The 20,068-nt window shown below is 55.6% G+C and overlaps 2 protein-coding genes across 2 annotated transcripts; both read right to left on the bottom strand.

The window, feature by feature from the left end:
• Positions 1–751: 751 nt before the first annotated feature.
• PRKACA (protein kinase cAMP-activated catalytic subunit alpha) lies at positions 752–19,087 on the bottom strand. Its single transcript, XM_055543055.1, has 10 exons — positions 18,820–19,087; positions 10,980–11,041; positions 10,403–10,531; positions 8,059–8,157; positions 6,975–7,057; positions 5,831–5,957; positions 5,643–5,738; positions 5,420–5,542; positions 3,225–3,389; positions 752–2,324 (listed from the first exon to the last, which is right to left on the bottom strand). Exons 1-10 carry the CDS (start codon positions 18,863–18,865, stop codon positions 2,199–2,201), a joined length of 1,056 nt encoding a protein of 351 aa, XP_055399030.1. The 5' UTR covers positions 18,866–19,087; the 3' UTR covers positions 752–2,198.
• SMIM46 (small integral membrane protein 46) lies at positions 13,520–14,942 on the bottom strand. Its single transcript, XM_055543067.1, has one exon. The coding sequence runs from the start codon at positions 13,676–13,678 to the stop codon at positions 13,526–13,528; it is 153 nt and encodes a 50-aa protein (XP_055399042.1). The 5' UTR covers positions 13,679–14,942; the 3' UTR covers positions 13,520–13,525.
• Positions 19,088–20,068: the final 981 nt, after the last annotated feature.

Genomic DNA, 20,068 nt, shown 5'->3' with positions numbered 1-20,068 from the left:
CCGCCCCCTTTACCCTGCGCTCTCGCTCACTCCGGCTCGCCCCGGCCCCCCCTTACAACTCCCGCGCGCTTTTTAAGGAGGCGCCGCGGAGTTGGCGCCGGGGCGGGGGCGGGGGAAAGCGGCGGGCGGGGGAGGGGGAGGGGAGCGCCGGGGGGAGGGGAGAGGGGGCGGGCGGGGCGCGCGGGCGGTGCTCGGCCGCCCTCCAGCCATTGGGCGCGGGACCCAGACGTCCCCGGCGCCCAGCCCCCCTCTCCACGCCTCCCCGGCGCGCTCCGCTCTCGGGACTGCACTTACCGGGAACTCGCCGCCCGCGGACCGGGCCACTGCACTCGCCCGGCGCCGCAGGGACCTTCGGACCACCGCCGCCTCCGCGCCCCTTGGGCGTGCTTGGCCCTGCGCGGGGAGGGGGGCGCGCACGGTCTCCACCACCCCATACCCCCCCTGCCAGGGCCGCCCCCGCCGCCGCTCGGCTTCCCGGCGCGCCGGCCCCAGCGTCTCCCTAGAGCTCCCGCCCTTTCGGCCTCTCGTTGGACGCAGAGGGGGTGCGCCTCAGAATGTGGGGACCCCTAATCTTGGGTCAGAGGGCAGTTTGGCGCCCCCTTCTCAGGCAGGGCGGAGGGGAGTGGCGGAATTCCAGCTAAACCCAGCTTTACAAGGACTCCAGGCCAGGTGCTGATCAGCTTGGACGCTGGGGTCCGAAATTCTCTTTCCAACCCCCTGGGGGTGCGTGGGTGGGTGACCGAAGTCAGGAACACTAGCGACACTTTTTTTTAAACAAAACTTTATTGATAATAGTTTTCAAATATGTTTACAACAGCACACTGTTCAAGAGGAAGTTGCGTCCTTCGCAGCACACAGGTTGAATCACCCCCGCGCCCACCCGGGGTCCCACCCCAGGCCTGAGAGCTCCTCCTAGGATGGGGAGAAATGATGAGAGGAACAAATGTGGGGATGAATGGGGTGACTCCCGACTTTTCTATTAAGAGAGAAAAAACCACAAATGGGTGGTGGCGGTGGTGGGGGGGAGAACCGGTGATTGACAGCTGACAGCTAAGCAAAGGAGGAGAGCCCAGGATGGGGGGTGGAGGGCGGAGGCTGCTGGGTGAATAAAATAAGCAGCCCCTCGCCAGCAACCCTGGCCTTGAACCCGGGGGTGGGGGCGCTCTACCTCCTTCTGCGGTGATTGCCTTCCCAATTGACAGGAAGCTGGACATTAAAATCTAGCTGAGAATAAAATCAAGGAGTTTGGGGACAGTGTTACTGGGAGGGACAACCCTGGGCTCGGGGCTTCCCCTCTTGTCTTTTCAGGGGACGACTCCTCTTTGGCAGGGAGAGGGGCAGCTGCTTTGTCTGGGTCCCGAAGCCCAAGAGTGAAGACAGGTCTGTTGGGGGCAGAACAGAGTAGGGGCTTCCTAAAGGGGCTGAGACCCTTCCAGGCTTGGCAGGGCATCCTGGGGGAAGGGATGGGGGGAGGAGGCAGGAGAGATTAGCAGCTTGGGGGAGAGGTTCAAACCCCAGCTCCTTCCTGTACAGTCAGTCTGCTTCCCAGTTTTTGTTAAAAAAAAAAAAAAAAAAAGATTTGAAGAGGAGGGGCATGGGAAAGGATGGGAGAGGAAGGAGGGAGGGCGGCATTGATGGAACTTAAATAAGATTGTAAATTGTATTTTTTAAAAAAATTATACCAAGTGGCCCACTGAACGTGTCACTAAAATCTCTCCTTCCCTGGCAGGATTATTTTGAAGGCAAGGTTGGCTTTTCATTCATTCGCCATTACAGAGTGGTGCCTGTCGGGTTTTTTGGGGGGGAGGGGGAGGGGTGGCTGTAGTTAAGTTTGGGCCCCTCTTGCCACACCCTGTCCCTGAAACCAGGGAGACCTGGTCTGACCTGAAGAAGGGAAGAACTGAGAAACTCATTTAAAACAGGCAGAAGTGGGCTGGGGTGGGGGGCTGTGGAAGGAAGGCAAAAGCAGTGGGTGGGGAGGCAGGAGGGCAAAGGGGGTGAGGGGGAGCAGCTGGTGTTTTGACCCAAATACCTGGACTTCCTGCTCCCCCTACCCTGGAGGGTGGGGCTGGGCGGGTTAAATTAGATGCAAGGAACTCTGGGGCCCTCTGGCTGTTCAATCCAACCCTCCCACCCCCCCACCAAAAAAAAAAAAAAAAAAGGGAAAGAAAGAAAACCCATGGGGCACAGGCACACCCCTAGAACTCAGAAAACTCCTTGCCACACTTCTCATTGATGGAGACTCGGATCTCTTCCTCCTCATAGTCGTCAAAATTACTTGTGTCCCCAGGGCCTTTAAACTTTGGTATGAAGGGAGCTTCCACCTGGAGAGGGGTCAAGAACCACTCAGACCTCAGCAGTCAACATAATCATCATTACAACAATAAATGTGAATGGGTTAACATTCATAACATAACTTACTTTGACCCAGGCCTGAGCTTAGCATTAGTGTGGACTCATCTTAAGAATCTTACAGAGACTTCCCTAGTGGTCCCGTGGCTACAACTCTGTGCTCCCAAGGCAAGGGGTCCAGGTTTGATCCCTAGTCGAGGAACTAGAGCCCACATTCTGCAACTAACAGTTCACATGCTGCAACTAGGCCCAGTGCAGATGAATAAATTAAAAAAAAAAAAATTTTATAGCCAACACTGCTGCTGCTGCTAAGTCACTTCAGTTGTGTCCGACTCTGTGTGACCCCATAGATGGAAGCCCACCAGGCTCCCTTGTCCCTGGGATTCTCCAGGCAAGAACACTGGAGTGGGCTGCCATTTCCTTCTCCAATGCATGAAAGCGAAAAGTGAAAGTGAAGTCACTCAGTCGTGTCCCTCAGCGACCCCATGAACTGCAGCCTTCCAGGTTCCTCCGTCCATGGGATTTTCCAGGCAGGAGTACTGGAGTGGGGTGCCATCGCCTTCTCCGATAGCCAACACATTGATGGGCAAATTATTGGAAAGTATTAATAATTTGCCCATAGCCAACACATTGATGGGCAAATTATTAATACTTTCCAGAGAGAATAGTCTCCTGCCCAAGGTCACAAAGTGGCCAAATGACTCTGCAACTCTGTTTCTAGACCCCCACTGCTCTAAGTTGCCACATCTAGATTCACCCAGAGCCTGAAGGCTATTTTTAGATTCCCCTTCCCTGTTCATCTCTCCATTGGTAATACTCCTCCCTTCTCCCCAACCCCCCAGAGCACCTGAGGAAGGAAGGGGGTGCCCTACCTTCCTCTGGTAGATGGCAATCCAGTCAGTTGTGGCAAACCACTTGTGGTTCTTGATATCATTGACCCCATTCTTGAGGTTCCCAAAGCGCTTGGTGAGGTCCACTTGTAGGAGGTTGCGCAGCAGATCCTTCAAGTCAGAGCTGAAGTGGGACGGAAACCGCACCTGAAGAGTGGATAACACAGAAAGACTGGGAAACCCCTCTGGAGCTTGGGGAGCCCAGCACACTGCCTTCCTCACCCAACAGTCTTATTGGGTGGAAGACCCCAAACTGGATTGTGTGTTGGAATCCCATTTAAAACAGCTTGTTGGGCCCACTGGAGTTTCTGATTCAGGAGATCTGGGTAGGGCCTGAGAGCTTATATTTCTAGCCAGTGCCTGGGCTATGCTGATGCTGCTGGAAAGGGGACCACTTTGAGAACTGCTGCAGCAAGGTAAGAGCTATGATGTTCCCATTTGATTTTTTATTTTTCTGGCCTCACCGTGAGGCTTGTGGGATCTTAGTTCCCTGACCAGGGACTGAACCTGGGTCCTTGGCAGTGAAAGCAGAGACTACCTACTGGACTGCTAGGGAATTCCCGAGGTTCCCATTTTACAGAAGAGGAAACTGAGGCTTGGCAGGGTTAAACAGCTTGCCCAAGGTCACACTGAGGAGCAGGACAGGTTGGTTCCATATGTGGGGTCTGATGGACTCCAAAACGTGCATCCTTAGCCACAGCTTCTTAAGGTAGCTCTGCTGGGGTTGGGGGACTTCAGAAATATTCATGTTTCAGAGAGAAATAATTGTTTTTCTATTTCTCTCTCTCTGCATAGCTAAGGCTCTTCCATTCTTTAAGGCTCAGTGTAACTCTTCCAGAAACTTCCCCCAAATGCTTTGAGGCTACAGCCTTGTATATAAGTAGTCAGTGGATTTACAGTTGCAAGAACTGACTTCCAGCACCGCTCTGCTTCTTACATGCTGTGTGACCTTGGCCACCGCCTTAACCTCTCTGGGCCTGTGCCTGCCTCTCTGGCATGGGACAGATATCCCAAGGCTGCATGAGGGAGATAATCCCGCTGTGGGTGCGTGGGAACTGCAAAATGCTACAAAGAAAGGAGTTAAGCTCATCTTCTCCTCTCCCCCTCAGAAACTTCTATGACTTTTTTTCTCCCCACTCTGGGCCATTTTCTTGGCAACCTCTATTCTGCCTTGTGGCAGACACCTCATCTTTCCCTTTTTTAACGACTCCACTTTGTAGTTGGTGACTCTCTTAAACCTCCCTGAGAGGCAAGTGGCTTGGTTCCCCAGTTCTGAGATGGATGAGACTCAGAGAAGCAAAGATATTGGCTTGAGGTTTCAAAGTTGATGGATGGCAGAGCTGGGACTTAGAACCAGGTCTGCCCACCGAGGCTGAGCTGGGAGCCACTTCCACCACTTTCTGAGCCAGGTGGAGGGATGGCTGGTCCTCCAGGGGAGGTGGGTGAACTGAAGGCAGACATGGGGTTCCCAGCCTCTTTCGGGACAACAGTGTTGTGTAACCCTGAACCAGACATGTCCAATCTCTGGGCCTCAGCTTCCTCCTCCCTCACAGTGCTGTGCGACCCAGGGGGTGCACGGGACAGTAGGCACTTAATGCACTCCAGGGCTCTAACAGTTCAGCCACCCCTTACCCACATCCTCCAACCTAGAAAGTCTGCATTTGGGAAAGGAGGTGGGGCTATATGTCCTGGGTGACTCCCTGTAGGGCTCTAGAGTACTGCTTGGGAACTGAACACACTTGCTTTTCTGATGTCAAACTTATGGAAACTCAGGCTAAGAGGGTCACACAGAGGTGAGATGAGCCTCATGTCAGGCAGGGCAGGAGTTTGAGCGAGTTTTGGAAACCCGTGGAGTTTCGGCACTGAAGGTCCAGAGATGAGTGAGGCTGTGTGAAATGGTGGCCTCAGTGTGGTGGGTGTGTCTGGTATCACCACCTGGCCCAACTTCATGAACTTCTAGATTGTTCTTTTGGTTTTTCTTTGGTTGCCCCTTGAGGTATGTGGGACTTAGTTCCCCAACCCAGGGATCAAACCCAAGCCCCCTGCAGTGGAAGCAAGCGCGGAGTCCTAACCGCTGGGCCATCAAGGAATTCCCGAGATTGTTCTGACAGTGATGAGCAGGGCTCCACAGTGGGCAGGATGGTCTTAGGGCTGAGCCCCCTACATCCGGGCCTCACCTTCCCAGAGACAATCTTCTCGTAGATCTGGATGGGCTGGTCGGCAAAGAAGGGCGGGTAGCCTGCGGCCATTTCGTAGATGAGGACCCCCAGGGCCCACCAGTCCACAGCTTTGTTGTAGCCCTGGAGGGAGAAGGGTGAGGTGCAGGTGTGAGGAGAAGGGTTAGGAGGGGCGTGGGCGGAACAGGCCTCCGGGTGGTGGGAGGGGTTGGGAGGTGCCTACTTTACTCAGGATGATCTCGGGGGCCAAGTACTCGGGGGTCCCACACAAGGTCCAGGTGCGGCCTTTCACACGCTTGGCGAAACCAAAGTCTGTCACCTGCGGGCACAGGACGGGCGGTTGGCTAGGAGGGCGGGAGGGTTCAGGCCGGGGCTGCCTGGGGCTGCCCCCTCGCCCGGCCCAATGGGCACCTGAATGTAGCCCTGCTGGTCGATGAGGAGGTTCTCTGGCTTCAGGTCCCGGTAGATGAGATCAAGCGAGTGCAGGTACTCAAAGGTCAGGACAATCTGGGCGGCGTAGAAGCGTGCGTGGGGCTCACTGATGGAGATAACAGAGGAGGGGATGGGTGAGTGGGAGTGGCCATACCCACAGCACCCGCCCACCCCAGAGCAGTCCAGCAGGTGGGCCTATGGAGCTGCCTCCAGCCTAGGTGATCATGATGCATCAGCAGATGGAGAAGGGGAATGACAACACACTCCAATCTTCTTGCCTGGGAAATCCCATGGACAGAGGAGCCTGGCAGGGCTACAGTCCATGGGGTTGCAAAGAGTCAGACACGACCGAAGCGACTAAACAACAAGGAGATGGATTTGTCAGTTTCTCTTGTGTGAGTACTCTAAGAAGCTGAATAATGAAAAGCCTTATTTTGTGATTAAAAAAAAAAAAAGCACCCACAGAGCAACCTTCTTCATCTACAGCCCCAGACTGGAGACAGCCCATGTGTCCATCAGCAGAGGAATGGAATCACAAGTTGCAACAGATTCATACAATGGGATCGGACCCAACTCCACCACCAGGACAAATGAGGAATATACCCAACAATGTGGCTGGGTCTCAAAATGATTATGTGAAGCAAGAGAAGAAAGGGACAAAAGAATATGAATGGTGTGAGTCCATTTATATCAAGTCCAGACCCAGACCAAACGCACTTATGGTGTTTGAAAGCCAGAAAGGACGTTGGCCTTTGTTGGGCCAGTGATTTGCCTAGAAAGGAATTCGAGGGAATTTTCCAGGATGATGGCTACACACATATGTGCAGCTGTCAAAACTCATGGGACTGGGTATTGAAAACCTGTGCGTTATTGTACATAAAATGTATTGCTAAATAAATAAGTAAAATAAAACGAGAGCATAAATTTAAAGGACATAAAATCACCCACTCACGGGGTGACACCTAGGTCACTGTGTTTGTTTTGTTTCATGGTAGTTGAGACATTGTAGATTCAGATTCCTCAGCTCAGGGGGAATGAGAACCCACCGGGACCCCGAGAGACCACTTTCAAGGATGATGCCCATGGACAGCCCCAAGGTGGCGGGGTGGGGCGTCGGGCTCACCTGAACCTCCCGATCCGTCGCAGGTGTGAGAACATCTCCCCACCGGGCACGTACTCCATGACCATGTATAAATTTGAGTTGTCCTGCGGGAAGCATCAAGTGATCAGGGCTCTGCTCCCCAAGCCCCGGGCCCCATCTGCAGGCCTAGTGCCCTGGCCCGGCAGGTGTTCAGAAAGTGACAACAACCATCTCGGCTCCCAAGTGGAGCGCGTCCCACGTGCCAGGCGCTGTGCTCACCAATTACCTGTCTCATTTCCTTCTGCCTGAGAGAAACTAGGGGCAGCCGTCATCCTGCTCACAGGGGCCCAAAGTGAGGGCCGGTTAGGGGTACATGAGGGGTACAGCCGGTGTCAGGGCTGCAGTCAGAACTCCATGGTGGCTCATGTCTGTGACTGTCCTGACCAAGGCTCTTGGGGCCACAGTTTTATCATCTGTCAACTGGGACCAGGATGGGCTACAGAATTTGTGGGGCCCCCCAAATAAAAGTGTGAGGCCCCTTGTTAAAAAACATGATTATCAATTTCAAGAAGGTGGCAGCAGAGGCTTAAACTAAGTGCAGGGCCCTTGTGACTGCAGGGGTCACAGACCCTGAGTGGCCTTTCCCAGCTCTCGCAGTCAAGGCTTAGGATGATGCCCAAAACAGCTCACACAGGGCGCTCATGCTGTGCTTTGAACTGTTATGGCAGCCCCAGGTGGGGACTGCCACGATACCCATTATACAGATGAAGAAAACAAGGCTCAGGGGAGTAAAGTCCCTGGCCAGGGTCACACGGCCAGGAAGAACAGGGCTGGCACTGGAACCCAGGCTGAGTGGCATGGCTTGTGGCCATGTGTCAGGTTCTTGCTATAAACGGAGTGATGATTTTGAGGGACGTTATCCAGACTGAGGGACTAGCCCCAGGTTATCAAGCTAGACGCTGGCAGGCCCAGTTGAACTTGGGGCTATCAGAGCCCCAAGCTGATTTGCACACCCCCACCCCATCAGTGGACAGCCACTGGTGGTGATCAGCCCGGCCCCGGCTCTGGGAACCCAGAGGCTGCACTGCCTGGCAGCGGCCCCAGTCTGCCACCACTGGAACCCCACCTTGAAGGAGAACTCGAGTTTGACAAGGAACGGAAAGTTGACCGCCTGCAGGATGCGCTTCTCATTCAGGGTGTGCTCAATCTGTTTCAGCTTCACCACCTGCAGGAGTGGGAGGGGAGAGTGGAGAAGACGGGGTGTGAGCGAGTCCTTTCCCTCCTGACCACCCAAAAAAAAAGGAGAGGTGCCAGGGCTGGGCCAGGTCCTTCATCTAGAATTGTATGAGTGGGGACTTCCCTGGTGCTCAAGTGGTGAAGAATCTGCCGCCAATGCAGGGGACACGGGTTTGATCCCTGGTCTGGGACAATGCCACATGCCATGGGGCAGCTAAACCCATGCATCACAACAAGTAAGCCTGTGAGTCCCAACTACTGAAGCTCGCATGCCCTAGAGCCCATGCTCCGCAACAAGAGAAGCCATGGCAATGAGAAGCCCGTACACCACATAGCAACTAGCGAGAACTCCCACTCGCCGCAACTGGAGAAAGCCTGTGTGCACTGCACAACAAAGACCCAGTGCAGTCATAAATAAATAAATAAGCTTTGACCTAAAAAACACACACACACACACTGTTTTAGTGCCTGGGGACTGTCAAGCCCTGGGCCAGGTGCCTGTCCCCACATGGCATGCAGTCATGCAATTCAGGGCAAGAACACATGAGTCACCAGGCCACAGGGGTCAGAGCCGTGGTGGGGGAAGCTGGGGGCCTGTGGATGCCCAGATAAGGCACCCGGTGAAGTCTGAGGAGTCAGAGAAGGCTTCGTGGAGGAAGGGGCAGCTGAGCTGAAACAGAACATACAAGCAAAAGGGGCACCCAAGGGGTGGGGGGTTTAGAAATACCTTCCTTGCAACTAGAGCGCACCCCTCCCCACAATCCACCTGAACCCAGGGCTAATTCCTCCTCCGCCCTCAGCCATCCCCAGCAGCCGCCTCACACACTGACAGGAGTCCTGAGGAGGATGCACTGGGAACATGCATGTCTGGAAGTCCAGATGCAGAGAAGGGAAGTGTGGTGTCCAAGGTCACATGCAGCTAGTCAACCTCAGACCAGCTTGTCACACGCACGCAATCTGGCCCCTCGGTCAGCTCTGAGCCCCACTGCAATGGGGCTTCTTCTGCTTTGTTCACGACATCCTCTGGGTCTATACCTGCACTGTCCAGGACAGTCCACACTAGCCACGTATGACTGCTGAGTACTTGAAACCTGGCTAGTTGACTGACAGATGGAGTTTAAAATGGAAAGTATCTTGGGGCTTCCCTGGTGGCTCAGTGGTAAAGAATATGCCTGCCAAGGTAGGAGATGTAGGTTTGATCCCTGATCCGGGAAGATCTCACCCGCCTCAGAGCAACTAAGCTCACGTGCCACAACTACTGAGCCTATGCTCCACAACAAGAGAAGGCCCCGCAATGAGAAGCCTGTGCACCACAACTGGAGAGTAGCCCCCGCTTGCGACAACCAGAGAAAAGCCTGAGCAGCCAGAGACCCAGCAGAGCCCCAAAAAAGATGTTTTAAACAACAAAAGTCAAAGTATTTAAAACGAAAATTTAAAAACTGATACTCAGTGCAGTTACTGGGCAACTTTCAAGCCTGTTTGGAACAACTTGGGTTATGTGAACCTGCTTTTTCAACTTGTCTTTTTCTTTTCTTTCCAGTGAAAATGAACATCCAAACGAAGATGTGTTCTAAGTGTAAAGTACACTCTGGATTTCTAAGACTTAGTATGGAAAAAAAGAATGTAAAGTGTCTCGTTAATGATATTTCTACACTGGATACATATGTTGAAATGATAATATTGGAGATATACTGACTTAATTACAACACACTGTTAAAATGAATTCCACTTGTATTTTTTTTAAAGCTCTTAAAATGAGGGTTCTAGGGAATTCCCTAGTGGTCCAGTGGTTAAGACTCCATGCTCTTATGGCTGAGGGTCTGGGTTCGATCCCTGGTCAGGGAACTAAAATCCCACAAGCCACTTGGGCAAATAAAAAAAAATAAAATGAGGAGTCTAGAAAATGTAAAACCATATGTGATATATTTCCTGGACAGTGCTGCTGTAGAGCATTTTGCCTGGCAAAAATATTTACAGAAAGGAGGTCTGCGTAGACATCACTCCCCTCATGCTGGAAAATGCTTGGCTTTCTCAAGACAGGCTAGGTGTCTGATGCCGCATCCATGCTGGGATTGGCACTGGTGGCTCCCCGGGAGGGGAAACTTTCTGAAGGCAGCATGGTACCCTTCCTGCCCCCAGGTCTGGCACGTTATGGAGGTGCTCCAGGCGATGACCACTGCCCGGGCAGAGCCCTGGTAGCCGGGACCCGGGCCGTGTCGCAGGGCCAGACTCACCTTCTGTTTGTCGAGGATCTTCATGGCGTAGTGGTTCCCGGTCTCCATGTGCTTCACCAGCATCACCCGCCCGAAGGAGCCCGTACCCAGGGTCTTGATTCGTTCAAACTGATCCAAGTGGGCTGTGTTCTGCAGGCAGAGGGCTCTGGAGGGTCAGGGACCACCCCAACCCCTGCAGCTTGCGCGGCCCAAGTTTGGAGCATCCCCTCTGCCACCAGCAGAGGGGGCCGTGGGCACCGGGTGGAGCAAAGCCGGTAAGGACGGGGGCGGAAAAACAAGATGGCAGAGGGCGCATTCCTCAAGGCTGGTGGCAGGGTCCAGATCCAGCCCTGGCCAGGGGCCCAGGAGCTGCTGGCAGCTGCCTGGGGGGGCAGGGGCCGCCCGTTGGAAGGGGGTGGTGGGGTGGAGGAGCCTGGCAATGTGTGATCAGGTGCCCCCATGAGCATCAATGGGGTTAATGAGGGCAGGTGAGGCGCCTCTACAGGGCCCCAAAATCCTAGCCATGTCACCTGGATGTGGTTGGGGGTGAGGGGGCCGTCAGTCACCCCTCCCGGGACTCTGTACCCAGGGGGCTTACCTGAGCAGGATTTTCCCATTTTTTAAGAAAATCTTCTTTGGCTTTGGCTAAGAACTCTTTCACTGAAAGAGAGGAAGACAGTGAGGTGAAGACCCCATGTTGCTGGCATGGGCCCAGGCTATTCCTGGGGAGATGCTGATTTGTGCAAAGTGGGGTGCAGTCGCCTTAACCTAGAGCCTGACCTTCTCCCTGTGCCTTTGGGTGTCCTGGCTGAGTCTGAGGGTAATCCTGGGTGGGTGGGGCGGCCTGATCTGGGCTGGGGTGTGGGGCCTCTTTATTACAGAGAGCTGGGGTCCAGTCTCAACTCTGTCTACAATGGGGGACAGGGCGACTTGGGGGGTCACTCTTGGTGGGGGGACAGAGAACAGTGCCCGGGCCAGCCCACCCCCACTCGCCCCAGTTCTGACCGACATTCCAGGGCCAGGGACGACGCCAGCCGAGGTATTTATAGCCTCTGGATTTGGCGGCTCCTCTGGTCCCTTCTCTGGGGAGGCCGGCCGGGGTGGAGGCCTCTGGGGCTCGGGTAGCAGGCGCCCTTGGGGGGTTCAGCTGTTGCCTTGGCCCCCAGCTGGCTCCATTCCCGCCTTTGCCAATGGAGGGCCCCTGGCTCCTGAGCCGCTTCAGAGAAAGCCTCGCCTGATGCCTGCCCCCTACAGGCCCCTCAGCAGCCCCAGGTGAACACCACCATCCAGCTAGCATTGAAGATTTCCCTGTGGACCCTGGGCTTGCTACTTTGTGTCCACTCTCTCCTTTGGTTCACTTGCGCCCCCCTCCCCTCCCCCCCAGCCCCCGCCACATTCCTTTTATCTGTTCTCCCCATTCACCACCCCCCTGAACTGAAGCCTGAAAACAGGCATTCCCACCAGTATGGAGCAGCACCCCGGCAAAGTAGGTAGGGGCCAGGACTCTGGGATAAGATCAAGTTCAGCTCCTGGCCTGGTCCCTAAGGAGCTGTGTGACTGACCTCTGGGCCTCAGTTTTCCTTATCCGTAAACTGGGGATAATAATAGTAATGACCCAGTAGGGTAGTTGTAGGGACTCAAGGAGTTAATCTTGGCAAAGGGGGTTTGGATGGTGGCTGGCACAGGGTGTAAGTGCTATGTAAATGTCAGCTATTAATTTTGCTGTGAAGTATTTTTTTAAGTTTTTGGGGCCTCATGGCATGGCAGGCAGAACTTCCCTGATGAAGGATGGGAACCTGCGCCCCCTACCTGCAGTGGAAGCGTGGAGTCTTCAGGGAGGTTCAAGTGTATTTTAAAATAGAGGTATACAATACAGGTAGAGCACTGAATGCTCAGATCTTGAATGCGCGGCCTGACGGACTCTAGCGGTATGGACCTGTCCTTGCAACGGCCCACCTGGGGCCAGCCGTGCTGCTGTTCGGGACCCTCTCTGTGTGTCAGCTCTGTGGCACACTCAGTGCTTTCCACGCTTAACTCCTACACTGACGGCTCAGAGCTGCTATTACTCTCATTGGACAGATGAGAAGACTGGCCTCCGACCACTTTCCAGACAGTCCCTCACACCCACGAGATTAAGTGCTTTGTTTCTGACGGGTCCCAGGGCACCAGGGTGGCCCACGGACAGAGCTATCCTCAACCCTGATGTCCCTGGGACGGTTGCCACCCAGAGAGGGTCCTGCACACTTGTACTTTGGCTTTGCCTGTTATTTGCCTATCTCACCCGTAGGCAGTGCCAGGAATGCCCACAGCCTTGTGGGTAGCCACACCCCTCCCCCCATCAATCCTAAGACTCTCCCTCAGTGTTCCAAGAGAAGAGCCTTCTGTGGGGGGCCACAAGAGTGGCAGATGGAGGACAGATAGTTGGCTAGGAAAGCCCTATGAAGAATGACCAGGCAGAGAGGGGGCAGTCAGGAATGGTCGAGGGTCCTCGCTTGGTATGCCTGGCTGAGCCACCAACTTGTCTGAGAACTCTCCGAGCCTGGGGGCTGTACCGCTTGCAAGGGTTTCACTAGCACAATCTTTCTTGACATACGACACCTTCCTTGGAAACCTCCAAACGTACACACTGAATGCTGGATGAAGGTGGGCAGGGGGGCAGGGGGGTGAAGTACCCTCTTGGGACTCTACCGTCACCCACCCAAGAAGGCAGAGAGGAGTGCATTTGAGAGGAATCCAGGAGAAAATTAGGTCCTGCTTCTTCTTTTCCTCTCAGTTATCCCTGAGAAATGCCACATCCTGTTTTTTCCCAACGTGGTGGGTCGGCATCTCTGTCTGTTGGTACCCCACTAAGAGGCTCCACAAGGACGCCTTGATCCTGACACAGCCTTGCTCCGACCTTTCCAAAGTGCGGGAGGGACCAGGCTATGTGCGCTCTCATCAGCTTGCCAGATTTGGGTGTGAGGGACAGGGTGTGGCAGTGGCAGGAAGAGAGGGCAGATAAAGAGGAATAATGATGGGGGGAAAACCCAGCCAGGAGTCCCCATACTCACCTCTGCTTTCTGCCTCTTCCAGCAGAGGGTACAAGGGCGGGGAGTGGAGTGGGATGGGGTGATCGGGGGCCCGTCTGCCCGTGACCAGGGAGGCTCAAGGTGCTGGTTGCGGCTTAGGTGCCCAGAGGGTATGGTGCAGGTAGCCCAGGAGGCGGACAATCAGATGGCCCCAGAGAAGCAGCTGCAGGCACAGCTGGAAGGTGGTCTCTGAGTCCCCATCCCAGCCTCTGCCTGACCCCGGATCCATCCCAGGCCGCCCTGACTCTCCCAGGAACGTTCCCTTTGCAGGGAAACCAGGAATACAGCAGAGTCTCTGAGCTGACTTCCTTGGGAGGGCCTGGGGGTGGGGGTAGACAGGGGAGGAGGAGCTGGTTGCTAGGGAAGCGTTTAAAGCTACCTGCTCCCAGCTGGCCAAGGTTGGTAAAGGCCCTCCTTGGCAGCAGGTGGTGGGAGAGTCTCCTGAGGGTGTCCCTCCTGGCTGGCCTGCCTGCCCTGGGGGCGGGGTGCTAAAGCTAACTTCCTGTTCCAGGGACTTCACTGCTCCCTGCTGCCAGGCCCTGCCTTTCTCAGTGGGTGCTAGACTGCCCAGAGGATGGCATCCAATGTGCCCAGGGCAGTGCCCACTGGGGAGCGGAAGGAGTTAAGGCTCAGGCCCAGGCAGCAGCCGGGGCCTCCCTGGGGGTCAAGGAGGCCCCAAACTCCATTAATTAGCTGAAAGAGCAGCTGGAGAGAAAGGCGGAGGTGGGGGGGGGGGCAGTTAGAAACACCCTATCTCCTCCCGCAAGTGCTCTTTGAAGCTGGAGCCCTCAAATTTGGCTACTTTGAGAGAGAAATGGGTAACACTAACTCAGCCCTGCTCCTGTGCAGGGGCGGAGAGGGGCATGGCATCCCGGGATGTCCTTGGCCTCTGTCAAACCTTGCCCTGTGCTTGGCTCTGCTCTCAGCCCAGAAAGTCCAAACCGGAAACGAAACGCTAAACCCAGGGGTGGGGGAGGGGGAGGCAGCTTTGACTATCTTCCTCCTTCTTTCCAGATCCCCAAAAGAAGTGCAGGGTCAGTGGCAGCTACTTATTCCCGGGAGTGCCCGTCAACTTCGGCCCCTGCTGACAACAGGAAGTGCCAGAGAAGGGAAACCCAGCTAGCTGCTGTCTTTGGAGACTGTAGGCCTGGCCTGCTCCTGTTTTCCACAGGAGGGGTACCAGCTTCCACCCTGGTCTGGATTCCATTTGGGCTCACAGGGAAAACAGCCCTCAAAACGCTAGGGCCCCAGCAGGAGGCAGGATCCCAGCCTCAGATCTCCTCCCCCCGCCCCCCAAAAAATCTCAGGACCCCCTGTTCCCTGAAACCTGCTCGTCCTGAAAAGTCTGCGGCAGGAAAGCCAAGCCGTAGGCTAGGCCACCCCCTTGTCTGAGTTGGACCTCAACACTGGACTGGACCACTGCCTAGTACCACCTGGACTCCATCACTGAGCTGGACCAACCCCTACTCTGAGCTGAACCCCATCACTGAGCTGGTCTAACCCATTGCCTGGGTCTGGGTCAGATCCCCACTCTGGGTGGATCATCCACCCCACCCCCCACCCCCTTGTCTGAACTAAACCACCCATCTCCACTCAGGGTTGTTAGGAAGGGTTTCCAGGGCCAGTCAGGGGTCCACAGCCTTTTCCTGTCCACTTGCGCCCTAAACTCTACTGTAATCCCTCCTTGACTTGAGGGTCAGGGAGTGCCTGGGAAGTTGCTATAGCAACAGGGCTCAGCCTCACCATCGTTGGGGTTGGAAGCCATCACTCAGTCTTCCTCTCAAAGCACCGGGACTACGGTGGCTGGGAAGGCTCATGAGACCTGCTGCACCAGCTTAGCTGCTTATCACCAGAGCCCTGCCTATAGGGGGAGCCAGGGAGTAGTGGGGTGGTGGCAGGAAGAGAAACCCAACCTGGGGGCCAGCGGGTGCAGGGGAGGGGCAGAGAGGACCCTCAAGCTTCTTTAAGCCCAGGTGGACTTAAAGGAAAAACTGTCTTGGCAGGACCCTCTTGGGCACCTGTACAACTGCCAACACACAGACGGTGTCTGGCCCTCTCAGGCTTCTGTAGTATGTTACGAGGGCCACAAGTCTTCCCATCTATGGACCTCTTGGGGGCAATTCTCACTCTCAGCACGTGAATCTTCTGGTCTCTGGGAGCTGGGGTAGGGGTTAGGGGAGGTCTGGAGGGCTTCCTCTTACCAGTCCTGTACTTTCTTCCATGGACTAGCTCTTAGGGGTACCTTTTGGGGCAGGGCAGCCAAGGCTGGAGCCCCAGTTGGCACCCGTCCCCAGGGCCTCTTGGGGTTACTGCCCTCTTTCAATTCCTCTAGCTTGTTCAGAGCCCTGAGCTTGATCTTGTTTTTCCTCTGCCCTCTTAGCATCTTACCCAGGCTACCGCCAGTGGCTCTGGCATCTTTGGGTACAGATTTCCCCCTTCCTTGGTGGCGCAGACGATAAAGAATCTGCCTGCAATGCAGGAGACCCGGGTTTGATCCCTGGGTCGGGAAGATCCCCTGGAGAAGGGAATGGCTACCCACTTCGGTATTCTTGCCTGGAGAATCCCATGGACAGAGGAACCTGGCGGGCTACAGTCCATGGGGTGGCAAAGAGTCTGACATGAGTGACTAACACTTTCCCCCACCCCATTCCCGGGCTGGTTCTGAATCCCTGCTCTCTTGAGAGGAGGCCAAGGCTGTCCTGCCCCAGCATGGAGACAGCAGCACAGGGGGCTGCAGGATGCCAAATGGTGCCTACTAAGGTTTGGCACGTTCCTTACTCTAGTTGGGCTGATGTCTGGCAGATAAAATTCAGGTGCCCCCTGAAGGCTGGCCTCGCTACTATCCCCACTCCCCCCCCCTCATCCTAGTTGTGGGAGAGGGCAAATTTTGTCTAACTCCAACCTCTCAGAATCGGAGCTTTGAAGCAAAGAGGGGCTTCTTTCCTCATCCTCTTTTCTTCTCCAAGAGCCCCTGCAAATCTCTGGAAGGAAGTACAGCTTAGGGTGTTTCCCAAAGTGTGACCAGGTCCCACTGGCTGGGGACGAACTGATGTTAAGGATATTTTGCCTTTCTAGTTACATTGTATTTTAAGGTGTACCAGAGAGAATATAACTGGTATAGCAATCCCATGATTTCATTTATATTATTTCTCAGGACGGATCGAAACTTACATCTGAACAAAAGTGAGTCAAAATTTTTATTTCAGTTAACAAAATAGAAGTGAATATAGTGAAAAATCAGGGGGGCAGCTTGGAAATGTTTGAGCTGGGAAATTCTGGGGTCCAGGAATTTGGCTGGTAGATGGAAATGGATGTGAATCCTGCTTCTGTGGCATCATCTATGTCAAACTCAGAGAGCTCTTTTGTAAAATTCAGGTAACAGCCTGTTATGAAAAATCACTCGAGCAGATAGATCTATGGAGACCATTTAGCCTGGCACATCCTAGCTGCCCAGTAAATAGTGGCTCTATTTTATCCTGATAGTCCCTTCCTGGGTGTCCAGACTGTACTCTGAATTACCGGTTCCTTCCGGAGCTTCTGATCTTTTTCTTGGGAATCCTTATCCCTGTGTGGCTTTGCCACCCCACCTCTCTCCACTGCATGTGTTTGATATGCCTTGAAAGTTTTCCAGGACTATGTCATCTCCCCAGCTTTCAACTGAGTCACTGAAATATACAACTGTCTGCCTCTACCTTCCACCTCCGGGCCGGCCTCACCTGCTGGGGGCCCGGCCCCTCCCCCTCTGTCTAGTCCCCTCCAAGCTCATGCCCAGACCATTTTTGGTCACTACCCACCTGCTCCTCTGTCATCAAGCGCTCAGCTACAGGCACTTGCCTCCCTGTCCCCCGCCCATCGGTGACATGTCAGGCTTCTCCATGGCTGCTCAGCAGCTATAAGTTCTGCTATTTGAATCTGGGTGGAAATAAAGTTCCCTGGCTTCCATGCTTGGGTCTTTCTGGGAGGGAGCATTCAGGGAACTCAGACACTGGGATCTGAGACAAGTAACTGGGAAAGGCATATTTGGATGTGGCCATTCCTTTTCAACTCTATTTCTGGGTAACTGGAAGGGGATCCTAGTTGAGGCCCAACTTTAGGGCTGGAGTGATGACAATTTGAGAGCCGGATGACTTGAGGAAGGAACTCAAGACCATTTCTGAAGGCATTTCCAGATACAGAATCTCTTCCCCTGGCTGGCTGGAAAAGGCCAATATGATTTGGGGGCTGAGGGTGGAAACAGGCCCCCCTCTGGGTGAACCCTGGGGATGATCACAATCTGTCTCTTGGCAAAGCAAGTCATTAGATGTCACCCACTACTCTTCCTAACTGTCATCCCTTGAGTCCTCTTTCTCACCATCCCAGCTCTAGCTGAATGAGCCCTGGTAAACTCACTCTTAATCCCCCACTTTTCATCCCAAGCAGGTAAAGAAGCCTGAGGGACTGGGTGAATGATCAAGCCTCAGTTGTGACACAACCATTTATTGAGGGGCCCTCCAAAGAGCCTAGAGCTCACTGCACAGCAGTAGATGGGAAGGGGCTCTCTGCTGAAACCCCTCACCCCCAAAGCCAAGGAAGAGGACGCATGGAATTCCAGCATGATTGGCTCAAACCTGGCTTTGCAAGCACAGAAGCAGTTCTCTAGGTTCAGAAACAGTGTGCGACCCCAGCCGGGGACAGACGCTTGCTTGGAGAAGGAAGCACAAGCAGAGAAGCAGTGACTGAGAGGATGAGAGAGGGGCAGAGGGACCCAGAAAGATCCTGTCCCCCATGCCAAGTGACACAGAAGGGAAAAACAATGCTGGAGGTGGCTCTGGGAAATGCTCAAGGGTGGGTTTGAAGGGGGGCTGTGATAAGGTGAAGAGGGGAAGGGCAGGAGAAAGATGGCGGGGGCTGGAGGGGGGAGGGGTGTGGTCACCAAGTGGCCAAGGTCCCTGTGGGGTGGAGGCAGACCCCAGAGCACTCCCAGGCCGGCAGAAGCCTGGGTCGGGGTTCGGCAGTGGGTCTCATCTGTGGAAGAGGTGAGTGAGGAAGTGGGGGGATTTGAATCTGCGGAGAGGGACCAGGAAAGTCGGGAGTTGGGTGGTGATAGGGCCCCATGTGGGGGCCCAGCGGTCATACGTGCCATGGGTTGGCAGTGACAGCTGAGGGGGGAGCACAGTCTTTGCAGTGGAGGGGAGGTCTTTGGCAACGGGGTTCCTACGAGGTTTTCTGCGGGCCCTGGGCCCCAACCTTGGACAGGCACGGGGAAGGGGCGCCTGGGGGTAAGCAGAGAGAAATGGGGGGGGGGGCGTGGGGGGAGGGGCCAAGCAGTGATGGACAGGGAGGAGGCTGGCAGCGCGAGACCGGGATCGGGGTCACGGCCCGGGCACTCACCGCTTTCTTGCTCGCTGCCCTTCTTGGCGGCGGCGGCGTTGCCCATCGCGGCGGCGGCGGCGGCCGGGGCCGGTCCCGGAGCTGCGGCGCGGCGGGTGCTGGAGGCGGCCCGCGGCCCCGGAGCACGCTGGACGGCGGCGGCGGCGGCCCCTCGGGTTGGCTGCGCTGGTTGAGGCGCCGCGACCCCCGCCCAGCCCCTGCTTCCCGCGTCTCTCCGCGCCCGCCCGCCCGGGAACCTCAGCCCAAGTCCGCTGCTGCTGTCCGTGACGCCCCCGCAGCTCGCAGCTCATTGGCCTAGGCCGCCCTGACTGACGGCGCTACGCTGCCATTCATTGGCTCTTCGCGATCCTCCCGCGCTGCCATAGGCTCTCGGCCTCATGACGCGCTCCTAGGACGCCTGGCCACTCGAGCGCTTGCGAGACCCTAACTGGGCGGGCCAACACGTCTGATTGGCGGAGGCTTCCGACAGAGCCCAGGGTCCGCCCAGCGAGGCTGCCAATTGGTGGAGGCGCGCTGTCCGGCAAGCCCCGGCAGAACGTTCAGTGTCAATCCCTGGGTGAGAGGGCGGGGCGGAGGCGCAGTCTGCTGCCCCGGCGCGCCGGCGGCCGCTGGCCGGCGGCCGCGCAGCGCTCTGAGGCCCAGGAGGCGGTCCAGGCAGGCGTTCGCCCGGCCCCGTGCGCGCCGCAGTCCCCCGCCCCCGTTCAGTGCGGCAGCGGCTGCGGGCCAGCCAAGGTTGGCGCCTCGGCCCCCACCAACCCCAACCCCGGCGCAGCCGCTGTCCACCTGCCAAGCGGGGGAGGGGCGCGGCAGGCGCCGTGGGTCATAGGTCGCCGGGCCGCCGGCCGTCGTCATTCATAAGGCCTGGCTCAGGATAGCAGCACCAGGGTCGGGTCCAGGATGGGACCCTGCTGGAGGAGCTTCAGGAGGATGCTGGGCTCTGGGAGTGGGGCACTCAGTAGACACCTCTTTGCTGGGTGCCTACCCTGGCCTCATGCCAGTAAGAGCTGGAACTTGTTAAATACATTACTTTGCACCATACTCCTTTCAAGTAGGTACTATTATCATCACTCCCATTTTACAGATGAGCAATCTGGGGCACAGCCAGGTTGAGGATTCCCTCTGGGCAATGCAAAAGGAACCTCATCTCCTGGAACAGAGTAGCGAGATGCCCCTTCCTTCAGCGTGCGTGCGTGCATGATTAGTCGTGTCCAACTTTGTGACCCCATGGAATGTAGCCCACCAGGCTCCT

Source organism: Bubalus kerabau, chromosome 1 (genome assembly GCF_029407905.1).
Source record: "Bubalus kerabau isolate K-KA32 ecotype Philippines breed swamp buffalo chromosome 1, PCC_UOA_SB_1v2, whole genome shotgun sequence".
Taxonomy (NCBI): Eukaryota; Metazoa; Chordata; class Mammalia; order Artiodactyla; family Bovidae; genus Bubalus; species Bubalus kerabau.
The sequence above is the reverse complement of the archived record's forward strand: the minus strand, read 5'-3'. Positions and strand labels throughout refer to the sequence as shown.

What these genes read in the sequence shown, in the direction of transcription:
- SMIM46 (XM_055543067.1), bottom strand. Translation starts at nt 13,678, where the DNA reads ATGGATCCGGGGTCAGGCAGAGGCTGGGATGGGGACTCAGAGACCACC.
- PRKACA (XM_055543055.1), bottom strand. Translation starts at nt 18,865, where the DNA reads ATGGGCAACGCCGCCGCCGCCAAGAAGGGCAGCGAGCAAGAAAGCG. An exon ending in GGGCAGCGAGCAAGAAAGCG is followed by an intron (nt 11,042 to 18,819) that starts GTGAGTGCCCGG and finishes CCTCTCTTTCAG; the next exon opens with TGAAAGAGTTCTTAGCCAAA. An exon ending in AGATCCTCGACAAACAGAAG is followed by an intron (nt 8,158 to 10,402) that starts GTGAGTCTGGCC and finishes CCACTCCTGCAG; the next exon opens with GTGGTGAAGCTGAAACAGAT.